Raw genomic sequence first — 24,581 nt, 5'->3', positions numbered from 1 at the left:
GAAAGGGACCACAAGGATCACCCAACTGTGAATGGACAAAGCAATCTGTTCTCAGCTCTTGATCCAAACACTGATTCTAGCTGCTGTTGTCCCAGGGATGCCATTAGGACACCAGTGGGAAGATGGGAAGTCTAAAATCCTCCAGACCCTTCAAAGTTTCAAGGGCCTTTTCTTGAGATAGGGTTGGTGGTGGGTGGAAGACCAAGGCCAAGTTTCTCTTCCACTTCTCAGTCCCAAATAACTTCTCTGGTACTTGACCAGAACAATTCTCCTGTCTTACTGTTTATCAAACCTAAATTTTATTGGGCTTGACCAAGTCTCCCAGCCCATCCAAATAAACTTCCTCTCATACCTAGGGAGGTTCATGGTCCTTCCCATATACACGTAATAAATAATAGAGCTATGTCCTCAGGTAATAAATATAGTTAGGGGAAGGTGGTTTCCTTCCCCATCCTTATATAAATATTCTATTAAATGCAAAGGAGAGATCAACAAATATAACAACCTTGGCTGTTTCCGTTTGGTCAGCAAGTAAGAGAAAGATATGATAATACTATCTCCCTGGCTAGATGTGCTGTATGCAGAGCATCAATGACAGCAGTACAACTCACAAAACTGTTATAGGGTTAAGGTGGGGAAAGCAAAAGAATGTTAAGTGACAGTAGACTTCTGGGACACAAGACAACAGATGACTATTGTATATATCAATTGGGAAGTGATTGGCTTTTCTAGAAGAAAAAAAGACCATTAATCTAAGAGACAGATGTGTAAGTAGGAACAGGTGCTGCTGCTGAAATGAGAATTAGGACACTCATTACATAGGCATATTGACTTTTCAGCCATATCCACAAACCTGCGTGGCCACCACCAAGCGTCATTCTTAATATAAGCAGAGCAACACACATGCGTATATACATATATATATATATATACACACACACATATATATGCATATATACATATATATGGAAAGTGACAGAGAGGAGGGGGAAGAAAAAGAGGAGGGAGGGAGGCACTGCTGGAAACATGATTGAATGAATATGTAACATGGCTGGGATACTGGAATTTGTGGGTTACACCCACTTTACAGCTGCTCCAGATGTTACCATTCATGTTGATATTGCTTTCTAACTTTTATTATTGGAACCCAAAAAAGACACAGATTATTCAAATGCAGTCCTGTTGTCCTGTATTTTAAAAAATCAGCCATCTCTTTGCAACAGTCCATAGATAGACTTGAAACAGATTTATCGCTAGCCTCAAAACAGTAGAGTATCCTTATGCATTTGTTTGAGAGCCATTCAGTAGGCAACATAATGAGTGTGGCTGCTGGTGGGATGATTGGATCATCAGTGTAGAGCTAGAAGGGACCTTAGGGATTGAGCCCAGTCCCCTCATTTTATGGTTGAAAAAAACTGAAACTAAAAGATTAAGTGACTTGGCCAGGGTCACAAAAATTGGAAGTGAGTGTTTGAGGCAAGATTCAAACTCGGGTCTTCCTAATCTGAAACCTGGCATTCCATCAATTGTACCACCTAGAACTGCAGGTTGATTACTTGAAGGTCCTTTAGTCTTATTTCATTGCTCAGTGCTTCCCAAATTTCTCTCCTGCTCTAGATTTCCTCCAGTATCCTGTCTCTCCAATAGCTTTGATCTTTTCATCCTTATGATCCATGTCTGTTCTTCCTCACTCTCCCATTAAAGACATCCCTTTATTGACTTCATTGTAGCTCCTAGAAGTGAACCGAACATTGAAAAGTATGGGGAAAGGGGCAGGGAAGGGAGACTTCCAGAAGGTTATTGGCATTTTTTTCTCAATTTCTAGTAATAAAACCAAGCTTCTTGAGTGGAAGGATGGCATCTGTACTTTAGGAATATCAATTTTGCAGGTGTGGAGAACATGAGGGTGAAAACGAGAATGTTTGGAAGTGAGGAAACCAATTAGTATTTATTCACAATAGTCAGAAGTCTTGTGATCATAGATTTTACACTGGAAAGGATCTAAAAATCCCTCTAATCTAGTGTCGTCCATCTGTAGGTGAAGAAACTGGGAGCTGTTGCTCAAAGTCACACTGGTAGTGAGCAGTAGAATCTTGATTTGAACCCAGGTCCTTTAATTTCAAATGGAGCATATTTGAAAAATTGTAACATGCAGCTAGGTGGCAGAGTGGATAGAGCACTTGGCCTGGAGTCAGAAAGATTAATCTTCCGGAGTTCAAATCTGGCCTTAGACGCTCACTAGCTGTGTGACACTGGCAAAGTCACTTAATCATATTTGCCTCAGTTTCCTCATCTGTAAAATGATCTATGGAAGGAAATGGCAAAGCAGTCCAGTATCTCTGCCAAGAAAACTTGAAATGGAATAACAAAGTCAGTTATAACTGAAAAATGACAGAAAAACAACAAAAAAGGAGTAATTTGTTGCCTTAAAGTCCACAAAGGAGGTATAAAAAACCTGAGCACTAGTGGTGGCTTTATGAGCAGAGAAAGGGGTGGTTATAAAAGGGATTGTGGAGGCAGAATAGCTGAAACCTGATGAAATTTGGATATGGATGGGGTATGAGGGAGAGGAAAGTGTCCAATTTTTTTTGTCCCAACTGCATTCACATGGTTGGCAACTTAATCTTAGAGAAGGCAGTAAGAAATTAACCAGTTTGCCTAGATTCGTGCTGCTAGGATATGTCAGGGGAGACTTGACTTGGATCTTCCTGACTCCCAGGTCAGCCCTCTTCCAATGGTTCTTGAGAACCCCAATGAAATGTGGACTTCCAACAGAAATAGCTAGAGAGACATAGAGTAATATGGTACGTACAATCCCTTCTTCCCTTCCCAGTTTTTAATCTCATGTTAATCCAAACCTCTGCAACACTCATAGCTGTCCATTATCTATGGATTGGTTTCCTAAATATAAAGTATACATAGGGACATCTGGGTGCCACCGTGGGCAGAGCATTGAACCTAGAGTGAAGAAAACCTGAGTTCAAATATAGCCTCAAACACTTATTAGCCATGTGTGACACTGGAGATGTTACTTAACCTCTTTTTTCCCCTCAGTTTCCTCTTCTGTAAAATGAGAATAATAATGACACATACCTCCCAAGGTGGTTGTGGGAATCAAATGAGATGATGATTGTTAAGTGCTGAACACAGAGCCTGGCACATAGTAAATGCTATCTATTTATTATTTTGAGAGTTATATTATTAACATGCAGTAATACCTCTGTACTTTTGCTTTTTACAGCCCCTCCTCCCTCCTGGAATGCCGTTGCCCCCTCCTATCTATTTTCCTAATTCATACCCTTTCTTCAAGGTCTTCCTTCTCCCTACCCTGGATAAACACTTTCTCTCTGAATATTTATAACACTTATTTCTATGCTACTTACTTGGCAGGGGCCTACTTTGTATTGCTGCTGACTTCTTATAGATGCATCTTTTCTCTACAATTACATTACAGTAACTCCTTGAAAGCAGAATAGTAACATCACTGATTTAGAACTAGAAAGACCTTGAAGGAAAAATCGAGTTTAACAGCTTCATTTTACAGAGGAGTCTCCTCAAGCCTAAGGGACTTCCTCAAGGTCACACAGTAATGAGTGAGAGAGACAGGATTTTAACCCTGATCCTTTGACTCCAAAGCTAGGACTGTACTAATTGTATGTATTTATGGACACATATGTGTGTGTGTGTGTGTGTGTGTGTGTGTGTGTGTCTGTATCTATCTATCTAGAGGGACGGTGGATAGAGTGCTTTACTTGAAGGGAGGGAAATCTGAATTCAAATCTTGACTCAGACACCCTGGGCAAATAACAACCATTCTCAGCCTCAGTTTCCCCATCTGGAAAATATGGATTAAGATAGTATCTACCTCAAAGTTGATATGAAGATAAAATCAGATGTTTCAGAAATGCTTTGAAAACATTAAGGCACTATTTAAATGCTAGCAAGTATGTTTGTGATATCATTTATGATACAGAATTACATAATTCAAAATTATAATATACAGCATTATACACAATATAATCATATTATAGATATATTATGATTCCATATGCGATATAAATATAACATATTAATGATTTAATGCCCTATCATAGATATGTGTATATAAATATAATAATCACATATTCCCTTTTTTGTATTAATATCTTTGGGATGATAAATTAGGCCATTTCTGGTCTTGATTTTTACCTAGCCTTCAATCATTGAAGGATGTGGCCTCAGACAAACTGAGGCCTTAATTTAGAAAGGGTGAGCTCGCCCATTACATCCTGGGCCATCTCCAGTAGTCTTGACCTTTGTCTTGTCACTGGATTTCGATGGCTCTGGAGAAGAGAGTAAAGCTGTTGACTCTGCCTGATTCAAATCCACTTGAAGGGCAAGTCAGAACATCATGCTTGTGGTATCATTGGTCCTCTTCCGGAACAAAAAATAGCTGGGATTAAAGGTCATGGATTCAGATATTGGCTCTCCTACTTAAATCATGGGGGACCTAAGGCAAGTCACATCATCTCTCCAGGCCTCCATTTTATTCAACTGCTAAAAAATGGAATTCAAAGATAGAACCTCTCAAGATCTCTTCTAGCTCTTGGTCCTATGATCTTTTGTTCTATTGATACCTGCCTGGATAGACTTGAATATAGGCAAGAGATTTAAACACACACACGCATAAAACTCAAATAGAGGAGGTTGTTAATGGTGAGAGAGGCCAAGTAAGACAGTGGGTTAGAAATATTTGCATATATTTCATGGACAGATAGTATTACCCAGTCAGAGCTCCTAGAGGATTTGGGGTTTTGATGAAGGAGGAAGTAAGATTATAGATTTTGAGGTAGAAAGGCCCTAAGAGGCTATGTAATCTAACTCTATCCTTCTATAGGTGATAGAACTGAAGCCCTAGACAGAGTAATTGATTTATCCGAGGTTATATACATATACATATATATGTATATAGTATTTAGCAGAGGTAAAGTTTGAATCTAGGTCCTCTGTCTCCAGAGCTATTTTTTTTCCACTTCAGTAGAATTATTCTCAGGGATCTAATTCAGACTATTCTAGCATGGCAAAAAAGGCGTATTTCCATTGGGTGGTTAATGGTCATGATATTCCTTCCTTCAAGTGGCTGTCTTTCATATTTAACACTGGTGACCTTTTGCCTTCCATGTTGAATTCTGTCTTATTGTGGTTATCTTTTTTTTTCTTCATTGACTTTAATTCTATATCGTTGTTCTGAGCTACTCATTTGGTGCTTAGCTACCCCTATCTCTGGTCCACAAGGAGCCAAGTTTTTATTTTTTGATGATTTCCTTGGGCAAATTTCTTTATATAAATATTACTACTCTCTATGATTCTGCCCCTTCTTTAGTGATCCCTTCTGTACCCCTATCTTTTATGTATAGAACTCTAAAATCTCATCCTATGTCTCCAAAGATCCTTAGTTATATGTTTCATAGCATCATGAATTCAGAACAAGAGTGGATCTTGTTTTAGTCAAATTCCCTGATTTTAGGAATGAGGGAGAACATAAGTGACATACCCAAAGTCACGTAGGTAGCAAGTGGCAGACCTAGAAGTTACATGCAGGTCTTCTGACTTATAACTCAATGTGCTTTCTATTGCACCATAGCTCCTGTGTATAGCGTAGGCTGATGTCCATACTCACCCTGTGAAGTAGTTTATATTACTCTTGTTTTACAGATGAGAAAACCAAGACCTTCATTAGAGAAAAAAATAATAAGGTAGAGTTTGAACCCATGTTCCTAGCATATAAGCTCAGAGAGCTAACCGATATATTATGCTGCTTTTCAATTTTCAATTTCCTGAAACCTACTGGGCAATCAAGGTGTTTTGTGGTTGGTCGAATGTGAGACTGGTTCTATAACTTGGTTGATAACTTGTTTTTGCAAACCTAGATAGGTAAAACTCAAATCAGCAGCAGAATGTCCCAAGACAGAAGGCACTGTTCTCTTCTGTCCTCTTATGGTAGCTAGGCTGGAACGGACAATAGATTTATAGATGTAGATCAGGAAGAGATAATCAAGACCATCTTACCTTGTTGTTCAGTCTTGACTCTTCCTGACCATACTTGGGGTTTTCTTGGCAAAGATACTGCACTGGTTTACTATTTCCTTCTCCTGCTCATTTTACAAATGAGGAACTGAGGCAAACAAAATTAAGTGTCTTACCCAGGGTCACACAACTAGTAAGTGTCTGAGGTTAGATTTCTTGATACCAGGCCTGGTGCTCTATCTCCTGTGCTGCCATGCTGCCACCTTAGAGATCATCAAGTACAATCTTGTTTTACAGATGAAAAAGTGGAGACGTAGAGACATGAAGAGACTTGTCCAAGGTCATATGGCAAACAATTGTCTGAGGTAGTATCTGAACCTAGGATTTCCTGTCTACCAGTCCAATGCGCTATCTACTATGTAACACACCCTTTCATGATGAGGATGATAATGACTATGTCAGGCCTGGAGAACTTGAGTTTAAATTAGAAAATTTAGTCCTGATGCAGTCTATGCCTTGGGAGTTTCATTTATAACTTGGGAGCCATCTTCAGTCATCCTGATCTATATCTGGCCACTGAACTGTGATGGCTGCAGAGGCGAAAGTGAGGCTGGTGACTTTGCACAGCCCTCCCTTGCTTAAATCCAATTCATTTGCAAGTTAGGGCATCACCTTCCTGATGTCATGTTCCTCTTCCAGAATGAAGGACAAACAACAACAAACAACCTGAATTAGTTAAGAAGGCAGAGAAAACAGAATGAATTTTCCATGGGTCAGTAATTTGTTCATCCTATTAAGGTGTATCATTCTGTCCTTGTGTATACAGTGTGTAACATGTGGCAGGTGCATTGTAAGTACTTATTAAATGATGAAACTTAAATCATAGACCATAATCCTAAATCATTCAAATGACCCTAAATGCCTATTTCCCACAAAAGCTTAATAACATATACATGTAGCCACAAATCCAGATGAAAAACGAAAGCTATCAGGATATTTACAACTTCCAAAACAGCATCATGGAGAATAATGCAATCGTTAGCACTGCCATCCAATCATTTTGTGTTTGCTTTTATGTGCTTCCAGTGTACATCTCCCTGAGAGCCTTAAGAAACCTTTTGCTTTGAGTCTCCAGTGGCTAGAACAATGCCTAATCCCTAATAGGAACTAATTAAGATTGAGTAAATTAGATGGAATCTTTCATGTTTTAAAATTGAGTTTTTCAGTTTTCATCTCTATTCACTTCAACTAAAATATACTTCTCTAACTTGCTTTTCCAAATCCTTTTTGAGCTCTTCCATGGCCTGAGACCAGTTCATGTTTTTCTTGGAGGCTTCTGTTGTAGGCTCTTTGACTTTGTTGACTTCTTCTGGCTGTATATTTTGGTCTTCTTTGTCACCAAAGAAAGATTCCAAAGTCTGAGTCTGAATCTGAGTTCATTTTCACTGCCTGGCCATGTTCCCAGTCAACTACTTGACCCTTGAGTTTTTTGTGGGGGTATGACTGCTTGTAGAGTAGAGAGTACTTTGTCCCAAGCTTGATGGGCTGTGCTGTTGTTTTCAGAGCTATTTCTACACAGCAAGCTGTGCCACACCTGCTCTCCTCTTCCCCCAAGAACCGCAAACCTGGACCTCGACTCAGATCTGAACAGGCTCTGCATTCCTGCTCAGAACTGTCACTTAATTCCTCCCACCAGGTGGAACTGGGGACAGAAGCAACTGCAGGTGTAGTTCTGTAGCTGCACCACCTCCGTGGCCTCTGGGGTGGTGGTTGAACCCTGAACTCCTTTCACTCTGTCCCCGCAGTTTTTCCCCCGCTAACCTTCTCTGTTGTCTTTGGTGTTTGTGGGTTGAGAAGTCTGGCAACTGCCACAGCTCACTGATTCAGGGTGCTAGGGCCTGTTCCGCCCAGCTCCTGGTCTGGTTGGTCCTGCCGCTGCCCATGCTGGGCTCTGCTCCACCTGGCTCCCAGCAAGGTGCGATAGACCTTACCCAGCAAACATCCAGGCCATCCTGGGCTGGAGCCCTGCTTCCCTCTGCTATTTTGTGGGTTCTGCAGTTCTAGAATTTGTTCAGAGTCATTTTATAGGTGTTTGGAGGGTCCCGGGGGAGAGCTTTAGGTAGGTCCCTGCTTTCCTGCAGCCATCTTGGCTCTGCCCGCCACTTTAACTAAAATATAACAACAATATATTTTCTCTGAGAACACTTTATGTAAAGAACATTGGTAATTGAAAGACACAGAAGGAAATGGTCTCTGCCTTCAAGGCCAATGCATTGTATTGGGGAGCGCAGTATGAAGATGGAGAAGTGCATATAAAATAATTTCCAAAGGGTGAGAGTATTATTAACTGGGAAGTCCAGAAAGCAGATGTTTGACAGTGTAACAGGAAAAAATCTTGGCAGGTACCTGAGATTCAGGTCCTGGGTCTATTAAAATTTTTGCCATTGTTTCCTGAAGAAAGAGACACAGAGCAGATATGTCACAAGGTAGGTAAAGAAGTAGGTAACAAATCACATTGCCTGATTATTAGCCCAGTATACCAGTGAGCTAGACCAGATTTACAAGGAGTTTTCAGAAATCGTTGGCTCTATAAGAAATGTGTTAATGTAATTCCATATGTGGAATAGTGCTACTCCTATCTCTCATGTGGATAATTCAATCCAAAGGGAACTTGAGTTTAATTTAGATAATTTAGTTCCAATCCAGTATGTATGTTTATATGTATATACATATATACATATGCTTACATGCATGTACATACAGTATACATATATTCACAGCATATATTGTGTATGCAAGTTGTGCATTGTATGTATACGTACATATATCTGTGTGCACATGTATGTGTGCATGTGCATATAGACACATGCATATCTATGTACATGTGTACTTACATGTTTTATACATACATGTGTATATATACTATGTGTGTGAATACACACACACACATACATATATACACATATTTATAGACAAGGGAGGAGATGGGGAGGAGAGAGAGAGAGAGGGAGGCAGAGAAAGAGAGAGAGGCAGGGAGAGAAAGAGAGAGAGGGAGGCAGGGAGGGGGAGAGGGAGAGGGTTTATTGGATCACAGATTTATATCTGGGAGAAAGCTTAGAGGTCATCTCATACAACCACCTCATCTTATAAATGAGGAAACTGAGACTCAAGGAGATTGTGACTGTCCCAAGGTCACACAGGTATGGAGAATCTTTAGAGATTTCAGGAAAGCATTATTTGTATTTCTGGCCTAGATTGCTAAAGTTCTAGACTGATGGGCAAGCAGCGTGATTATCTCTTAGTACTTCAGTTACCTTGTGACATACTTGTTCTGTGACTCAGTTTCCCCAGCTGAAAATGAAGAAAATCATAATAATTCTCCAGGGCATAAAAAATATTTTTTTTAGATTCTTTAGCCATGATTAATTATATACATTGGATTACTGGGAAGAAAGCACTATGGGAGTGCTGTGTACATTGACAGTATTACTTAATCATAATGATTATCCACAATCAGGAAAAAAAAATCGAAAAGCTACAATTCCTCTATGTATTACAATGAAAATAATTTCTGGTCTCAACTTCTCTTTCTGGCCTTATTGCACATTATTTCTATTCACACACCGGTTTCCTTTGTGGGGTGTGTGTGTGTGTGTGTGTGTGTGTGTGTTTATTTTTTTCCCTGGTCAAGTTTGGTTTTTTGCTTTTTCTCTGTCTTTGCATTCCATCTCTGGCCTTTGGAGGTTTGGACAGGCATTCCTCCCTTTCTGCCTCTGTGAATCCCAAGCATCCTTCAAGTTTCAGTTAATAAGCCACCTCCTATGTGAAGACTTTCCTGACCTCCCCTGGTGTTCACATTCATCCTTCATAAACTATCAAGTATATATTCATCTCTGTACATGTGGTCTCTCCCCAGTGCAGGGAGGGACTATTTTTCATTCATATTTATGTCGCCAGCAAGTTGCAGCAATGTTTTGTACGTAACAGGCCCGGTTGGGTTGGACTCTTCATCACTGTGACAGTACCTTGCTCACCATCATCCTGCAGAGACAGGCCCTGCTGATAGTCTGAGTACTTGACTTATTTTTATTGTTATTTTAATCCTCAAACATAAGACTTACTATCAGTGATAGGAAAGTCATGTGGTGATGAAAATCATGAAGTATGATGATGGATAGAGTAATAGACCTGGAAGACCTGGGTTCAAATTCTGATTAGACAGTTACTAGCTCTGTGACCCTGACCAACTCATTTAACATTTGAGAGCCAATTTCCTTATCTGCAAAATGAAGGTGTTGGCTTTGATCACCTCTAAGATTGCTTCAGCATCTTAATCTCTGAGCCAGCAATGTAACAACTGAGCAAGATTCATAAAGTACCAGTTTCTTAGAAATACCATTATTTGCATGAAGAGAGAGAATTTATTTTCTGTGGGGAGTCAAGAGCTAACTTGATTTTCCAGTTGAATGTAAAGCTTTAGTCAAACTAATGGATTTGCTTGCACCCTGTGGTGTTATTTTTTTAATAAAGGCAAGGAAAAAAGAGAGATAAGAAGTTAAATCATAAATTATGAATGTTTATAATCTGATAACTGAAACATTTTGCCCTTAGCTCTTTTCTCTTCAGTGGGATATTAATTTACATTTTCATTAATAAAGCATCTTCTGTTAGCAAGGCTGTGTACTGGGCATTGGGAAGACATGGAAGGAAGAAGACACAGTCCCTGCCCTCAAGGAGCTTCTATGTTGCATTTAGCGTAGTTCATTTTTCTCTGGGAGATTGGCGATATTTAGTCTTCCACTACTGTCAAATGCTATAGTAAATTGTTGTGTTTTTTTTTTTAATTCAGGGGTTTATTCATTACTGTATTAATGGAAGGAGACTAAAAGAAAATTATGTCTAAAAATAGGCCAGGGGAAAATATAAGGGGTATCCTTTCCAGAACAGGGATAGGCCCTGGACCTTTGATTTCATTTGTAGGGGACTACTAGACAAGCAAACTCCCTCTATCAAAGCAAGTCATTTACCTTTGCTTTAATTTACTATTGTTCCTTTAAAATGTTCAAGAGACATAGTTTCTGGGTGATATAATGCCAGAATTTTAATAAAAGGACCAGTTACACTCTTGAATGTCAAAGGCAGTCATGGAGTTGGGGTCATTGCTTATATGTCCTTTGGAAGAGGCATCTTCCTGAGGGTGGCAATCAACTCTGATTGGTTATCAATTAATGAGAGAATGAATATTACAATGAGTTGCTGAGAGTGACATCAAATCAAAGAGAGACTCTGCCTATACCCAGACCACTCCCAGTCTTGGGCAATCTATTCAAAGAATTTATCCCCACACAAACCTGAATGGAGCATAATGGCTTACCCACCTGGGTGAGGTCTGAACAAGATTGTTAAGAAAGTTAATCCAATCTTATTATCAGAAATGTCCTTCAAGAGGATGAACTTTTGAAATAAGGACTTTAGAGAAAGGAGGGAACATTGGATCTCCCCAAATCATTGGTTGTTACATATTTGTCTCATCGTCTTAAAGAATTGCCCAGGATACTGAGAGGTTGTTACTTACCTAAGGTCATACATCTGATATGAGTCAGTGACAGAGCTCAAAATGAGATTTTGTCCTAACTCTGAAGCCAGATCTCTATTCACTATGCCACATGGCCACAAATAATGGATTTTAAACATACTTTACATGTTTGATTGATTGAAGATGTTAAAGGTGGCAATATATCTGTATTATAATATGTCACTGATGACACAGTGTTTAGCAATTCACTTGGGACTGGAAAATATGTGTGGTGTCAATTACATTGACTATTCTTTTTTGTTGTTCTCTTTAATTTCAATGAATAGATTCCGCCAAAGGACCTCAACCATCTTCAGGTGTGAATGGCAACATGCAGCATCCCACCAGCACGGGGCAGCAGCCAGTGTCTGCCATCCCTTCTCCAAGTACCAGCAAGCCTTGGCGCAGCAAATCCATGAATGTCAAGCACAGTGCCACCTCTACCATGTTGTCTGTGAAGCAGTCCAGCCCTGCCACCTCTCCAACGCCATCCTCAGAGCGGCTGAAGCCACCTCTTGCAGAAGGGGTCAAGCCCCCTTCATCCGGACAGAAATCCATGTTGGAGAAATTCAAGTTGGTAAATGCTCGAACGGCTTTGCGACCTCCACAGGCTCCCAATCCAGTGCCCGGTGATGGTGGGCGAGATGATGACGCTTTTTCTGAGTGTGGTGAGATGGATGTCTTTAACAGTGGAGTGAACAGTTGTGGGTCAACCAGCAGCAGTCCCAAAGTGTCACCAAAATTGACCCCTCCAAAAGCTGCAAGTAAAAATCTGAGCAATAAAAAATCTTTGCTACCAAAGGAAAAGGAGGAAAAGAACAGGGACAAAAATAAAGTTTGCACTGAAAAACCAGTCAAGGAAGAGAAGGAACAGGTCGCGGAGACCACAGCGAAAAAGACTTCCAAAATTGCAAGCTTGATCCCCAAGGGAAGCAAGACTGCTGCAGCCAAGAAGGAAAGTTTAATACCATCTTCAAGCGGGATTCCCAAACCAGGATCCAAGGTGCCTACGGCAAAGCAGAGCGTTTCAGCGGGCAGCACGGGAAGTAAGGAGTCTGAAAAATTCAGGACTACAAAGGGCAGCCAGTCCCAATCGGCACCCAAATCTCAGATGACTGAAAAGTCCAGCAACACCACTAATTGTCTGGTTCTTTTGGAAGGAAAGGAGTCTAGCCAAGTTATTGCCTCTGGTTCCTGTGCCATGTCAGGTGGTGGGCAGAATGCAGCCAACGGCACCGTGCAGCTCCCCCAGCAGCAATATAGTCACCCAAACACTGCCACGGTTGCTCCTTTCATTTACAGGTAAGATTTGTTTTTCTTTGTTTGCATCCATGGGATCAGAATCATCACCAAGAAGACTTGAGTTAAAATATGACCTCAGACACTTATCGGTGGTATCACCCTGGGCTCGTCGCTTAATCTCTGTTTTCCTCAGTTTCCTCATCTGTAAAATGGAGATAATAATAGTATCTGCCTCCCAGGGTTATTGTGAGGAGCAAATACAATAATTTTTAAGTCCTTAGCACAGTGTCTGGTGCATAGTAAGCATTGTATAAATGCTAACTGTCACCATCATCATCATCATCATCATCATCATCATCATCATCACTAGGAATTTTATGCTGCTTTAATATTGGCCACGTGCAGTGGATAGAATATTGGTCCTGAAGTCGAGATGACTCATCTTTATGAGTTCAGATCTAGCCTCAGACACTTACTGGTTGTGTGAGCCTGGGCAAATCACTTAACCCTGTTTGCCTCAGTTTCCTCCTCTGTAAAATGAGCTGGAGAAGGAAATGGCAAGCCACTGCAGTATCTTTGCTGAGAAAACCCAAAATGGGGTCACCAAGAGTCAGACAGGACTGAAAAATCACTTAACAACAGTAACAAGTTGGCAAAGCGCTTTTTATTTGCTATTTTATTTGATTCTCATAGTAATCCTGTGAAGAAGGTCCTGTTAGAATTTTCATTTTACAAGTGTGGAAATTGAGGTCAGAATGGTTAAGTAACACCGGTATCATGCAACTAGTAAGTGTCTAAGGATTGTAACTCAGATCTTCCTGACTCTAAATTTGACATTCTATTCACTATTCCAGCTAAATGCCACAGTTAACACACACACACACACACACACACACACACACACACACAAACCATGTACTTACACATTCAGAGTTAACAGCTACAAAAATTGCAACTGTATGAAACACTATATTTTTATGTTATAAATGGTTAGTTATGGTGAGAATTCCTAATTCACAATGGTACTCTAAAATGTGTGCCTCAGAGCCTTGTACTTCACTATCATCTCATCCATCGAGTGATGGATCACGGTTAAGGGAAATCCCCAATTTTTGTCAGCAGTGGGAAACCCCTGTAGTGGGAATTCTTTCTACTAGCACAGTGTAACAAGTCTGACTTGACTGATAATTTCTAGACAGAGGAATTGAGATACAGAAAGTATAAGTGCCAAGCCAATAACAGCTACACATTTGATAAACAGATAGGCAGGTAGAGAGATGGATGGATGGATGGATGGATGGATGGATGGATGGATGGATGGATGGATAGATGGATGGATAGATAGATAGGTAAATAGATAGACAAGCAGACAGACAGACTCAGAGAGATTAGGTAAATTGATATGCTGGGAATAGGACTGGATCTGTAGTGGGTGACTGGTTTGAGTGACTTGCATTATTTGATCCAATTTCTTCCTAATTCCAAGTCCAAAATTCTAGATTCTTCAATGGAAACTATCTCCAAGATCATGCCTCAGTTGCCTATAGTTGTTTTTACTTACTTGCTTGCTTGCGTAGAACTATAATTTCATTGCTGTAAGCAGCTCTCCAATGAGAAAACTCCTTCCACCAATCAATCTATCAGTTGACAAGAATTCATTAAGCTTCTACTAAATGGCAGGCAGGCACTGTTACAGATATTGGGGCTACAGAGACAACATTGGAAAGTAGCTCTTGTCCTCAAGAAATTTGCATTCTAGTGAAGGAAATGGTAAGAGTATTCACGTGTAAAAATATATACAAGATAAATGCAAGGTAATTGTTTTTTGAGAGAAGACAATGAATCAGGAAAGGCTTCATTATAAGGTAGTACTTAAGTTGACCTCTGAAGAAAACAAAAAGGATTCTAAGAGGAAGTGGTGAGGGAGGGAGATACCTTCTAGGCATTAGGCACAACAAGTGAAAAGGTACGGTGATAGTACATGGAGCATTGTGTGCGAGCACATCAAGATGGCTGACTGGCCTGGATCATGGAGTGTGTGAATGGGTACACTCTATTAGACTGTAGTGCTTAATTTATGCCAATGCAAACCAGCAATTCTCTCACAACCCAGAGACTTAGAGAGTTGCTTTAGGCCCTGACAGATTAGATATTTATTTCCCTAAGTCATTCACTCAGGATGTGTCAGAGGTAGGAACTGAACCCAGAGCCTCTCGACTCTAAAGCTGTATTACTTATGACTTTATTACCTACACCATGCTCACTCTTTTTCTCTAAATAATTTTTGTTATTATTCAGTAATTGTTCAATCAGGTCTGACTCTTCATCATCCCATTTCGGGTTTTCTTGGTAAAGATACTGGAGTGGATTGCCATTTCCTTCTCCAGCTCATTTTACAGATGAGGAAACTGAGGACAACAGGATTAGGTGACTTGCCCAGGTCACATAGTGTCTAAAGTCACATTTGAACTCAGATATTTCAGACTCCAGGACTGGTGATCTATCTACTGTGCCACCTAGCTGCCCATTTCTCCAAAGGTAGCTGTCATAAATATTTTATATCATATTCAGATTCCTATTTCCTTTTCATTCCTGTTCAGAGTACAATGAAGAGGTGACACAGGAAGAAAAATCACTTTTTACCCTAGTACTTGGAAGAAATTCTGAAGAAGTCTAGCAAGGCAGCCACCACTGTGTCTCCATCTTTTGGTTTTGAAAAAGCATGCTCTTTACACAAGGTCTGGAATAATGAAAAGTCATTGTAATGACTTCGGATCCAACCACAATCATATTTCAGAATCTTCTGCACTTATGTTTTAGAAGTTTGGGGTCTTGGGAGATCTATCTTTTTAAGCATTGCTATACAAACGATAATAGCCATGGTTGATGGTTGGATACAAAAAAAAATGTATCTGGATGTGCAAATTCAAGTTTCATTGACTCGAATCCATGTAGACAACAGAGCAGAATTCAGTATTTGCAGGCTACAGATATCTCTTCTAAAACAAAAGGAAAAACAATGAGTTTTTGAATGAGGTTTATATACTCACTAATACCGTGTACATAGCCTGTGTACTTGCCAAGTTCAAATATGTCCTTTACAAATGTCAGTCATTTCATAATACCATAAATTAACTTTGGTGAGAAGTGCAAATCCAAGGAGAAAAACCAGTATTTGTCAACTCAGCACATTGAGCTTCTTGGCTAGTTGCTTGTTCCCATCAGTTTCTCCTGTTCTTGCTCTCTCAATGAAATGATCAACCCATGCAAATTTAAGGCACTGATCCATAAAAGTGACAGTTAGCTGTTGAAATTGTTTCGAGCTGATATAATTGGCAGAGAGGAAAACCATTTTGTGGGAAAAATTCACATCACAAGTGGCAAAATACTCAGTCTGTCTTTGACCTAATCTGTGATAAATTCAGAAATAAACAATTACATAAAACTTGTCAGGGTCCTACAAATTATAGCTCAGACTTCTGAGCTGATGCTGCAGAACATTAAAATTGACAGTTCAGCCTTTCTACTTCTGCTATGAATTTTTCCACATAAGTATAAGATTGGCAAATGGAAAAGTGTTGACAAGTCTGAGTTTAGACATGGATATTATGGTGTACACACATATACCTCTTTACCTACAGAAATGTTTAAGTTATTGATTCTCTTTGGTCTAGACCTAGTATTTCACCTATGTGGGGAACTCTTAATATGAAACTTTCAACACTGATGCACGTTGACGCTGTGACTCAAAGTTATAACCTTAAACATTTGTTTGGGGAGGAAGGGAAGGAAGGAATGAAGGGAGGGAGGAAGGGAGAAGGAAGGAAGTAAGGAAGGAAGGGAGAAGGAAGGAAGGGAGGAAGGAAGGAAGAAAGGAAAGGAGGAAGGGAGAAGGAAGGGAGAAGGAAGGAAGGAAACATGGAAGAAAGGAAACATGAAAGGAAGGACACATGGAAGGAAGGAAACATTTATTAAGCACTTACTATGTGCCAGGAACTCTGCTAAACTCTACCAATATTATCTTATTTGAAGCTCAGAACAATGATCTTGTGGTAGGAGGTAGGTAATATTATTATCTGTGTTTTGTTGTTATTGTTTAGTTATTTCAGTTATACCCAACTTTCCATGACCCCATTTTGAATTTTCTTGGCAAGATTTCTACAGCAATTTGCCATTCCCTCTCCAACTCGTTTTGTAGATGAGGATACTGAAGCAAACAGGACTAAGTGACTTGCCCAGGGCACACAGCTGGTAAGTGTCTGAGGTCAGATTTGAACTTAGGTCTTCCTTATTTCATATCTGACACTCTATCCACTGCTCCACCTAGTTGCCCCTATTTCTATTTTACAGTTGAGGAAATGAGGCAGATAGACATTAAATAATCATATTCTGAGGCCAGATGTAAGTCCTCCTGACTCTAGGTCCAGCACTCTACCCACTGTATACCACCTTGCTGGGGTAAGTGCCTTGCTCAGGGTCACATAGCCAGTTGAACCAAGGGCTTCTGGATGTGAAGCCTATTACCTTAGCCTGGATGCTGTGCTTTTTTTATTGAAAGTCCTTTATACATTATGCCACACTATATGTTAATTCATATACATGCTTAAAATAGAATGTAATGGGGATAAGAGACATATGCATATGGCACCTCTCATTTCATCGATATAGAAAATTCCTGGATCAGCAAAATCTTACTCTGGGTGTGATTAAATATGTCCTCTGTTGCCTTCTAGACCAGCTCTTTACAGATGAGGAATTAAGGCAAACAGTTAAGTGACTTCCCCAGTGTCACACAGATATTGTGTCTGAGGCCAGATTTCAACTCAGCTCTGACTCCAAGCCTGGCACTGTGTCCCTCCTTCACCTAGCTGCCCAGGGATAAAAGGACACAAATGAAATAGCTCCTGTCCCTAAGGAACTTACTGTATATTGGAAGATGCAACAATAAGCAAAAGGAGCCATGGCTTTTGAAAACTTGGATTCAAACTCTGCCTCTGTCAATACCTCAGGAAATTTACTTCATCTCACTGGGCCTCAGTTTCTTCAAATGTAAAATGAAGGGGTTGAACCTGGTGTCCTCTATGAGTCCCATCCAAAGGACACATATAAGTGTATATGTAAAAATTATATGAAATAAACACCTAATACTCTTCTTGTTAAAGTTGGATGACCACTAAAGGAAGTTATGATTAGGATTCACAGAGTTGGACTAGGAGATCCCTTTAGGTGTAAAGTTCTGTGAGTCATGTACCAGAAACCCTAGCCTAATTACAGCAAGTAAGTCAAGACCCTTCTGAGCTTCATGCCTTTCATTTTGCTAGCCCAGAGCAGTTTACTTCAGATAAGAAGCATCACTCATTCCCCAAAGAGTGTGCTGTCTGAACAGCCTCCTCCTAGAGAGTATTCTCTCCAGAAAGTCAATTGTCAATAGCAATATCAGAACCAGGGAAAATTAACATTTGAATATTCCACACTCTAAAAATAAATAAATAAAGACAAACATGACCGCATAATAACTTGCGACATGCTTGGATTGCTAGCCTTGGCTTACATCTGGCTTTTTCTCTGGGAGAGTGAGCAGTCAAGAGGTAGAAGCAGAAATTCTAAAATGTATAGCCTATTACAGTCATGCAGATAAGGTTCCTGTAAGCCCTCTGGCTATTGTGAAGAGATTCAGCTGCAACTGTGGCTTAATGTAGACTGGAACAGGATGGAACATCAGCAAAAACTGAAGCGTATTGAATTCTTGCCATAGGATGGAGCTTGACTGCTATTGCATTTCTGAAATATGGCTATGTGTCCTGCGGCAGTTAAAACTCCCTCACACAGCAGTATTTTTAGATGGAGTGCAGAGAAAATACTAGGAGGGGTGCTGGGTTGGAGAATACAACTAAATCTCTCTGCCTGTTGACAGACAATGAAACTCTGCAGAGTAAGTTACCCTTCAGGACTTAGTTAAGGAAGCTGGTTGGAAGTCAGCTTCATCAAACAGTGGTGCACTTCACTGCAGGTTGTTTCCATCTGATTCTTCTGTGTTTCCTTCTGTGAATGGTGGGAATGGGCTCCCTGTCTCTGGAGGTCTTCTGGAAAGTGGGGTTCATGTAATCAGATCATAGAATCAAGCAAAAAAGCTAGAGTTAGAAGGTATTACAGAGATTATCTAATACACCTCCCTCTCTCCCCATTTTATAGAAGAAAAAACTGAAATTATCACTTGTCTTGTTACAAAGATAGTAGTAAATGACAAATGACATTTGAAGCAAGGTCATCTGATTTTACCTACTCCATAGTTCTTTCCCAAACCATGTTAGATCTACTCAGAAGTGTCATCTAACACTAAGAGTCTGGTCTATGAGTAAGAATGATCTTCCTTCTGTGGTCCAAGTTATGGTGCCTGACTCAGAGCAATTCCTGATTTAATAATTCACTAAAATTTAGGAGTCAATGTGTTTTACCACAATTTTAAGATATTTCAGTGTAAAAAAATCCAGTTTTTTTAAAAGAATATTTTGATTTAAAAATCTTTGTAGATTGTGTATGGTTGTGTGTGTGGTTGGTGATCTGCACAGTTTTCACTTAGAATTCATCAACCAATTATATCTAGAATTTTTAATTCATTTTGGTATTCAAGAAGTCAAATAATTCTTAAATTATCTCTCCTTTGACCCATTTTTCAAGTCAGACTTTTTTGGATAGTAGACATCTTAGTTTACTCTTCTTGTTTCAATCTTTTGGTATTTGTTCTATTATTCCTAATTGTATCCTAGAGTCACTGAGTTCTGTTTGCTCCATTCTGATTTATAAGGAATATGGTTACTTGGGTAAAGTTTTCTACTTTTTTGCTCTAAGCTTTTTTTTCTCATCCCAGTTTTTTTTTTTTTTTTACTTTAGAAATTTCCTTTCATGTATGCATGTCTAGGGCAGGATTTGAACTTAGGTATTCTTGGCTTTGGAGATGCTCTCTTTATGAACTTTCACCCTTTCTCTCAAAGACAGTATAAAGGGACTATATTTTTCATTGTGATTGATATCCAGCTGTTCTATTTCTAGTTACAACCCCCAAATACTTAATTACCCATATCGTTTAGCCAAATTATTCATCCAAGGATTACTCTGAAAAAAAGCAGTGTTCTTGTTTCATGTCAGAGTTTAAGTGTAGAAGGATTACTCTTTCAAGAACAAAGAAAATATTTGACAGTGTTGAGTCAGATTACCTTGAGGGCATAGACTGTCTTTTGCTTTTTTTTTTTTTTGGTATCCCTAGGATTTAGCACAGTGCTTTGCACATAGCAAAAACTTATAAATGTTTATCGACTGACATTGACCTAGGACCTTGAGAGTCCATTGTAATTTTCTCTCAGTCAATTATCAGTCAGCAAACATTTATTAAAAGTGATATTTTATGCTAAGCATTTCACTAAACAGTGGAAATACAAAGAAAGGCCAAACCAGTCAATCTCTGCTTTCATATAATGCACATCCTAAAAGGAGAAACAAACATGAAAATAATGAGGTACACACAAGAAATACACAAAGTACATGGAAGGTAAGAGAGGGTAGAGCATTAGCAGCTGAGGGGACTGGGGAAGGTCTCCTACAGAAAGTGTTATTTGAGTTAAGTCTTGCAGTAAGCCTGAGGAATTAAAAGCCCATCTTTGGAGGTCTGATATTAGCTGGCTTTTGAAGCTTACGGAATCTAAGTCCTTAAGGGTCTTAAGTATTCCTCGAGTAGAAGTATTGAGGTTTTTTTTCTTTTTTAATTTTTTTTTGTAAAGGGAAGTGTTTTTCCATTTCCCTAAAGCCTAGAGATTATCCAAGGAAAAAGAATAGCGCTGACCATAAAGTCACATCACAGCTTTGGAGGATAGGGGAAGAAGGATATAGTTATACCATCAAAGGTTATAACTCTTCACCCTTGAAATTCTGACAAATTGCAACTAAGGATATACCAGCCACTGTGGGGCTTGATATCACTATAAGAGGGGAAGCAGGATACAGCTTTTGGAAGACTTATCTTGGGGTCAAGATGACTTGGTTTTTCATTCCTGCTTCTGACTCCTCCTGGGTCAGAGAGCCCAAGGGCCCCAGGAGCCTCATTAAGACTAAACATTGTTCTGGCCTAAACATATAGAGGGAATTTACTCACTCAGAGTTCTCTGTACTCATCTAGATCGAGATTATATAAAGACAGAGAGATGCATAGATATAGATGGATAGATATAGATAGATAGGTATAGATAGATATAGGTATAGATAGATATTCTCTCTCTTCCAAAATGTGATATTACTTATTTGGAGAAACTAATGAGTTCCAAAATCATTGCATGGTTCAATAAGTCATTTTATGTCTTTCTTCTGTTAATTTTCCCCATCTATCCTGTGCACAACTTCCTTTGTATATATTTGTTAGCAGGTAACTTAGGTGATGCAGTAGATAGAGTGCCTGGCCTGGAGTCAGGAAGAGTCATCTTCATGAACTGAAAGCTGGCCTCAGACACTTACTAGCTGTATGACCCTGGACAAGTCACTTAACCCTGTTTACCTCAGTTTCCTCATCTATAAAATGAGCTGGAGAAGGAAATAGCAAAACCATTCCAGTGTCTTTGCCAAGAAAGCCCTAAATGGCATGACGAAGAGCAGGACATGACTGAAAAAATGACTGAACAGCAGCAGCATGATGTTGTCTCACCCATTAGACCATAAACTCCTTTAGAACAAAGACTGCTTTTTGCCTCTTCTTGTTATCTCCAGAATTTAGCACAGTGCCTGGCATATAAGGCACTTAACAAATGTTTATCAATTGATTTACATTAAAGTCCTTGAGAAAAGAGGTCCTGACTTCTATATCTTTGTATTCCTTACAGCACCTAGTGCGATGGCTCACATAAAACCAGGAACTAGAAATGAATTTATAATAAATAAGTTGATACACAGTTTGTATTCCCTCCCTTCCCTCCTTCACTTCCGTCTTTCCATCTTCCCTTCCTTCTTCTTTCTCTTCTTTCCTTCCTTCCTCCATCCCTCCATCTGTCCCTCACTCTATTACTTCTGTCCTTCCTTCCCTCCTTCCTTCCTTTTCTTCTTCCTTCCCTCCTTCCCTCTTTCCCTCCTTCCCTCCTTCCTTCCTTCCTCCATTCTTCCTTCCTTCCTTCCTTCCTTCCTTTCTCCTCTTCCCCATCTCTAAATTTATTTTGTCTTTATACCACCTCCATTTCTTAATATTTTTCCTACCCCTTTTCCCAGGAAGCCATCCTTTATAACAAAGAATAAAAATGAAAGAACATCAACAAAGTCTTCAACAAAGATCAGTTACATCTGGTGGTATAATATATGTTCCCATTTTCTAATTCTCTACCTCTTTAGAGGAAGAAGTGAGGTACATTTTCTCATATCTTCTTGAGGGCAAAACTATGTCATTATAATTGGAAGTCTAAGTCTTTATTTTGTACCAAATTTATCCCCAGTCCATGATCCACAGCAATGAAATGGAATTGTACTTGAACACTGCTACTTTTCTGTAAATTTTGCCATCCTTCATTCTTTAATTCATTTTATAAAATAGGACAGAAAAGGACCAAGACAGGATTCACCACATACTATTTGGAATCTATTAGAACATATGTTCTTTGAGGACAAGGGCTGTTGTTCTGATTTAAATAAAATCCATAGCACCTAGCACTATGCCTTTTATAGATTGTATTAGAATATATTGTTGTCCTGGATTGTCACTTTCTTTTTTATCTCTCTGAGTTTATATGACTTTCTTCCAGTTTTTAGGACTGTCAGATGAGACTCAAATATTCCAAGTTATGGATAAAATAGAATTTTTTAAGATTTCGTGATTTTAAGATTTATGCTTAACGTGTTTTTTTAAAACCTTCAAAAATGGCAACAAAAACACAGTACACAAAGCACACAAAATTTTTTTGAAAAATGAATAGATGGAAAAAAGGGGAAACAAAATATTTGGGTTTCAGAATAGTGATACAATGAGAGGCATTTTGGTCAAAGGTAAAGGGCACCTACTTTGGAATCTGAGGACCTGAATACAGTCCTGACTTTGGTACTTGTATCAACCACCTCATCTGTAAAATGAGTGGAGAGGGGTATGGAACTACTTGGTCTTTAAGGTCCCTCATTACTCCAGATCAATAAGCCCATAATGTTGGGGTAGATTGTTCAAAGTACTGGTCAGTTAGTGAGTTTCTGCAAAGAATTTATGCTCAAGGGCGGAGCCAATATGGCGGCTGGTAAGCAGGGACTAGAGTGAGCTCCGTTACCGAGTCCCTCCAAAAACCTATAAAAAATGGCTCTGAACCAATTCTAGAACGGCAGAACCCACAGAACAGCAGAGGGAAGCAGGGCTCCAGCCCAGGACAGCCTGGATGGTCTCTGGGTGAGGTCTATTCCACACGGAGCTGGGAGCTGGGAGCTGGGAACGGAGTGGAGCAGAGCCCAGCCTGAGCGGTGTGGAACAACCAAACTTGGAGTCGGGCGGTTGGGGCCCCTAGCGCCCTGAATATGTGAGCTGCGGCAGTTACCGAACCCCTCAACCCACAAACACCAAAGACTGCGGAGAAGGTTAGTGGGAAAAGCTGCGGGAGTGGAAGGAGTTTGCGGTTCGTTCCAGCCCCGGGGGCAGCAGAGGTGGGGCAGCTACAGCTGTTGTTACTTCCGGCTCCAGGCCCACCTGGTGGGAGGAATTAAGTGGCGGATCAGAGAAGGGGTGCACAGCCTGCTGAAGATCTAAGCCCAGTTCGGGTTGGGGGTTCTTGGGGAAGGAGCAGTGCGGGTCTGACAGAGCTGGCACCTCCCCCCCAAACGTGGAACATAGAACTCGTTAGTCTACAAGCAGTCACACCCCACTGAAAAACTCAAGGGTCAAGTTAGTTGGTTGGGAATATGGCCAGGCAGCGAAAACGCGCCCAGATTCAGCCTCAGACTTTGGATTCTTTCTTTGGTGACAAAGAAGACCAAAACATACAGCCTAAAGAAAACAACAAAGTCATAGAGCCTACAACAAAAGCCTCCAAGAAAAACATGAACTGGCCCCAGGCCATAGAAGAACTCAAAAAGGATTTGGAAAAGCAAGTTAGAGAAGTAGAGGAAAAATTGGGAAGAGAAATGAGAAGGATGCGAGAAAACCATGAAAAGCAAGTCAATGACTTGCTAAAGGAGACCCAAAAAAATACTGAAAAATACACTGAAGAAAACAACACCTTAAAAAACAGACTAACTCAAATGGCAAAAGAGCTCCAAAAAGCCAATGAGGAGAAGAATGCCTTGAAAGGCAGAATTAGCCAAATGGAAAAGGAGGTCCAAAAGACCACTGAAGAAAATACTACTTTAAAAATTAGATTGGAGCAAGTGGAAGCTAGTGACTTTATGAGAAATCAGGATATAATAAAACAGAACCAAAGGAATGAAAAAATGGAAGACAATGTGAAATATCTTCTTGGAAAAACCACTGACCTGGAAAATAGATCCAGGAGAGATAATTTAAAAATTATTGGTCTACCTGAAAGCCATGATCAAAAAAAGAGCCTAGATACTATCTTTCAAGAAATTATCAAGGAGAAATGCCCTGATATTCTAGAGCCACAGGGCAAAATAGAAATTGAAAGAATCCATCAATCGCCTCCTCAAAGAGATCCCAAAAAGAAATCTCCTAGGAATATTGTCGCAAAATTCCAGAGCTCCCAGCTCAAGGAGAAAATACTGCAAGCAGCCAGAAAGAAACAATTTGAGTATTGTGGAA

The 24,581-nt window shown here is 39.8% G+C and overlaps 1 protein-coding gene across 1 annotated transcript in view; it reads left to right on the top strand.

The window, feature by feature from the left end:
• NAV3 (neuron navigator 3) overlaps window positions 1-24,581 on the top strand; it is a 341,502-nt gene that overhangs the window by 81,421 nt on the left and 235,500 nt on the right. Inside the window, exon 7 of the mRNA XM_036760724.1 lies at window positions 11,869-12,883. Within this exon, the coding sequence (XP_036616619.1) occupies window positions 11,869-12,883 (1,015 nt within the window). The remainder of the gene's footprint in view (window positions 1-11,868; window positions 12,884-24,581) is intronic.

Source organism: Trichosurus vulpecula, chromosome 5, assembly GCF_011100635.1.
Source record: "Trichosurus vulpecula isolate mTriVul1 chromosome 5, mTriVul1.pri, whole genome shotgun sequence".
NCBI lineage: Eukaryota > Metazoa > Chordata > Mammalia > Diprotodontia > Phalangeridae > Trichosurus > Trichosurus vulpecula.
This window is presented reverse-complemented; position numbering and strand designations above follow the sequence as displayed.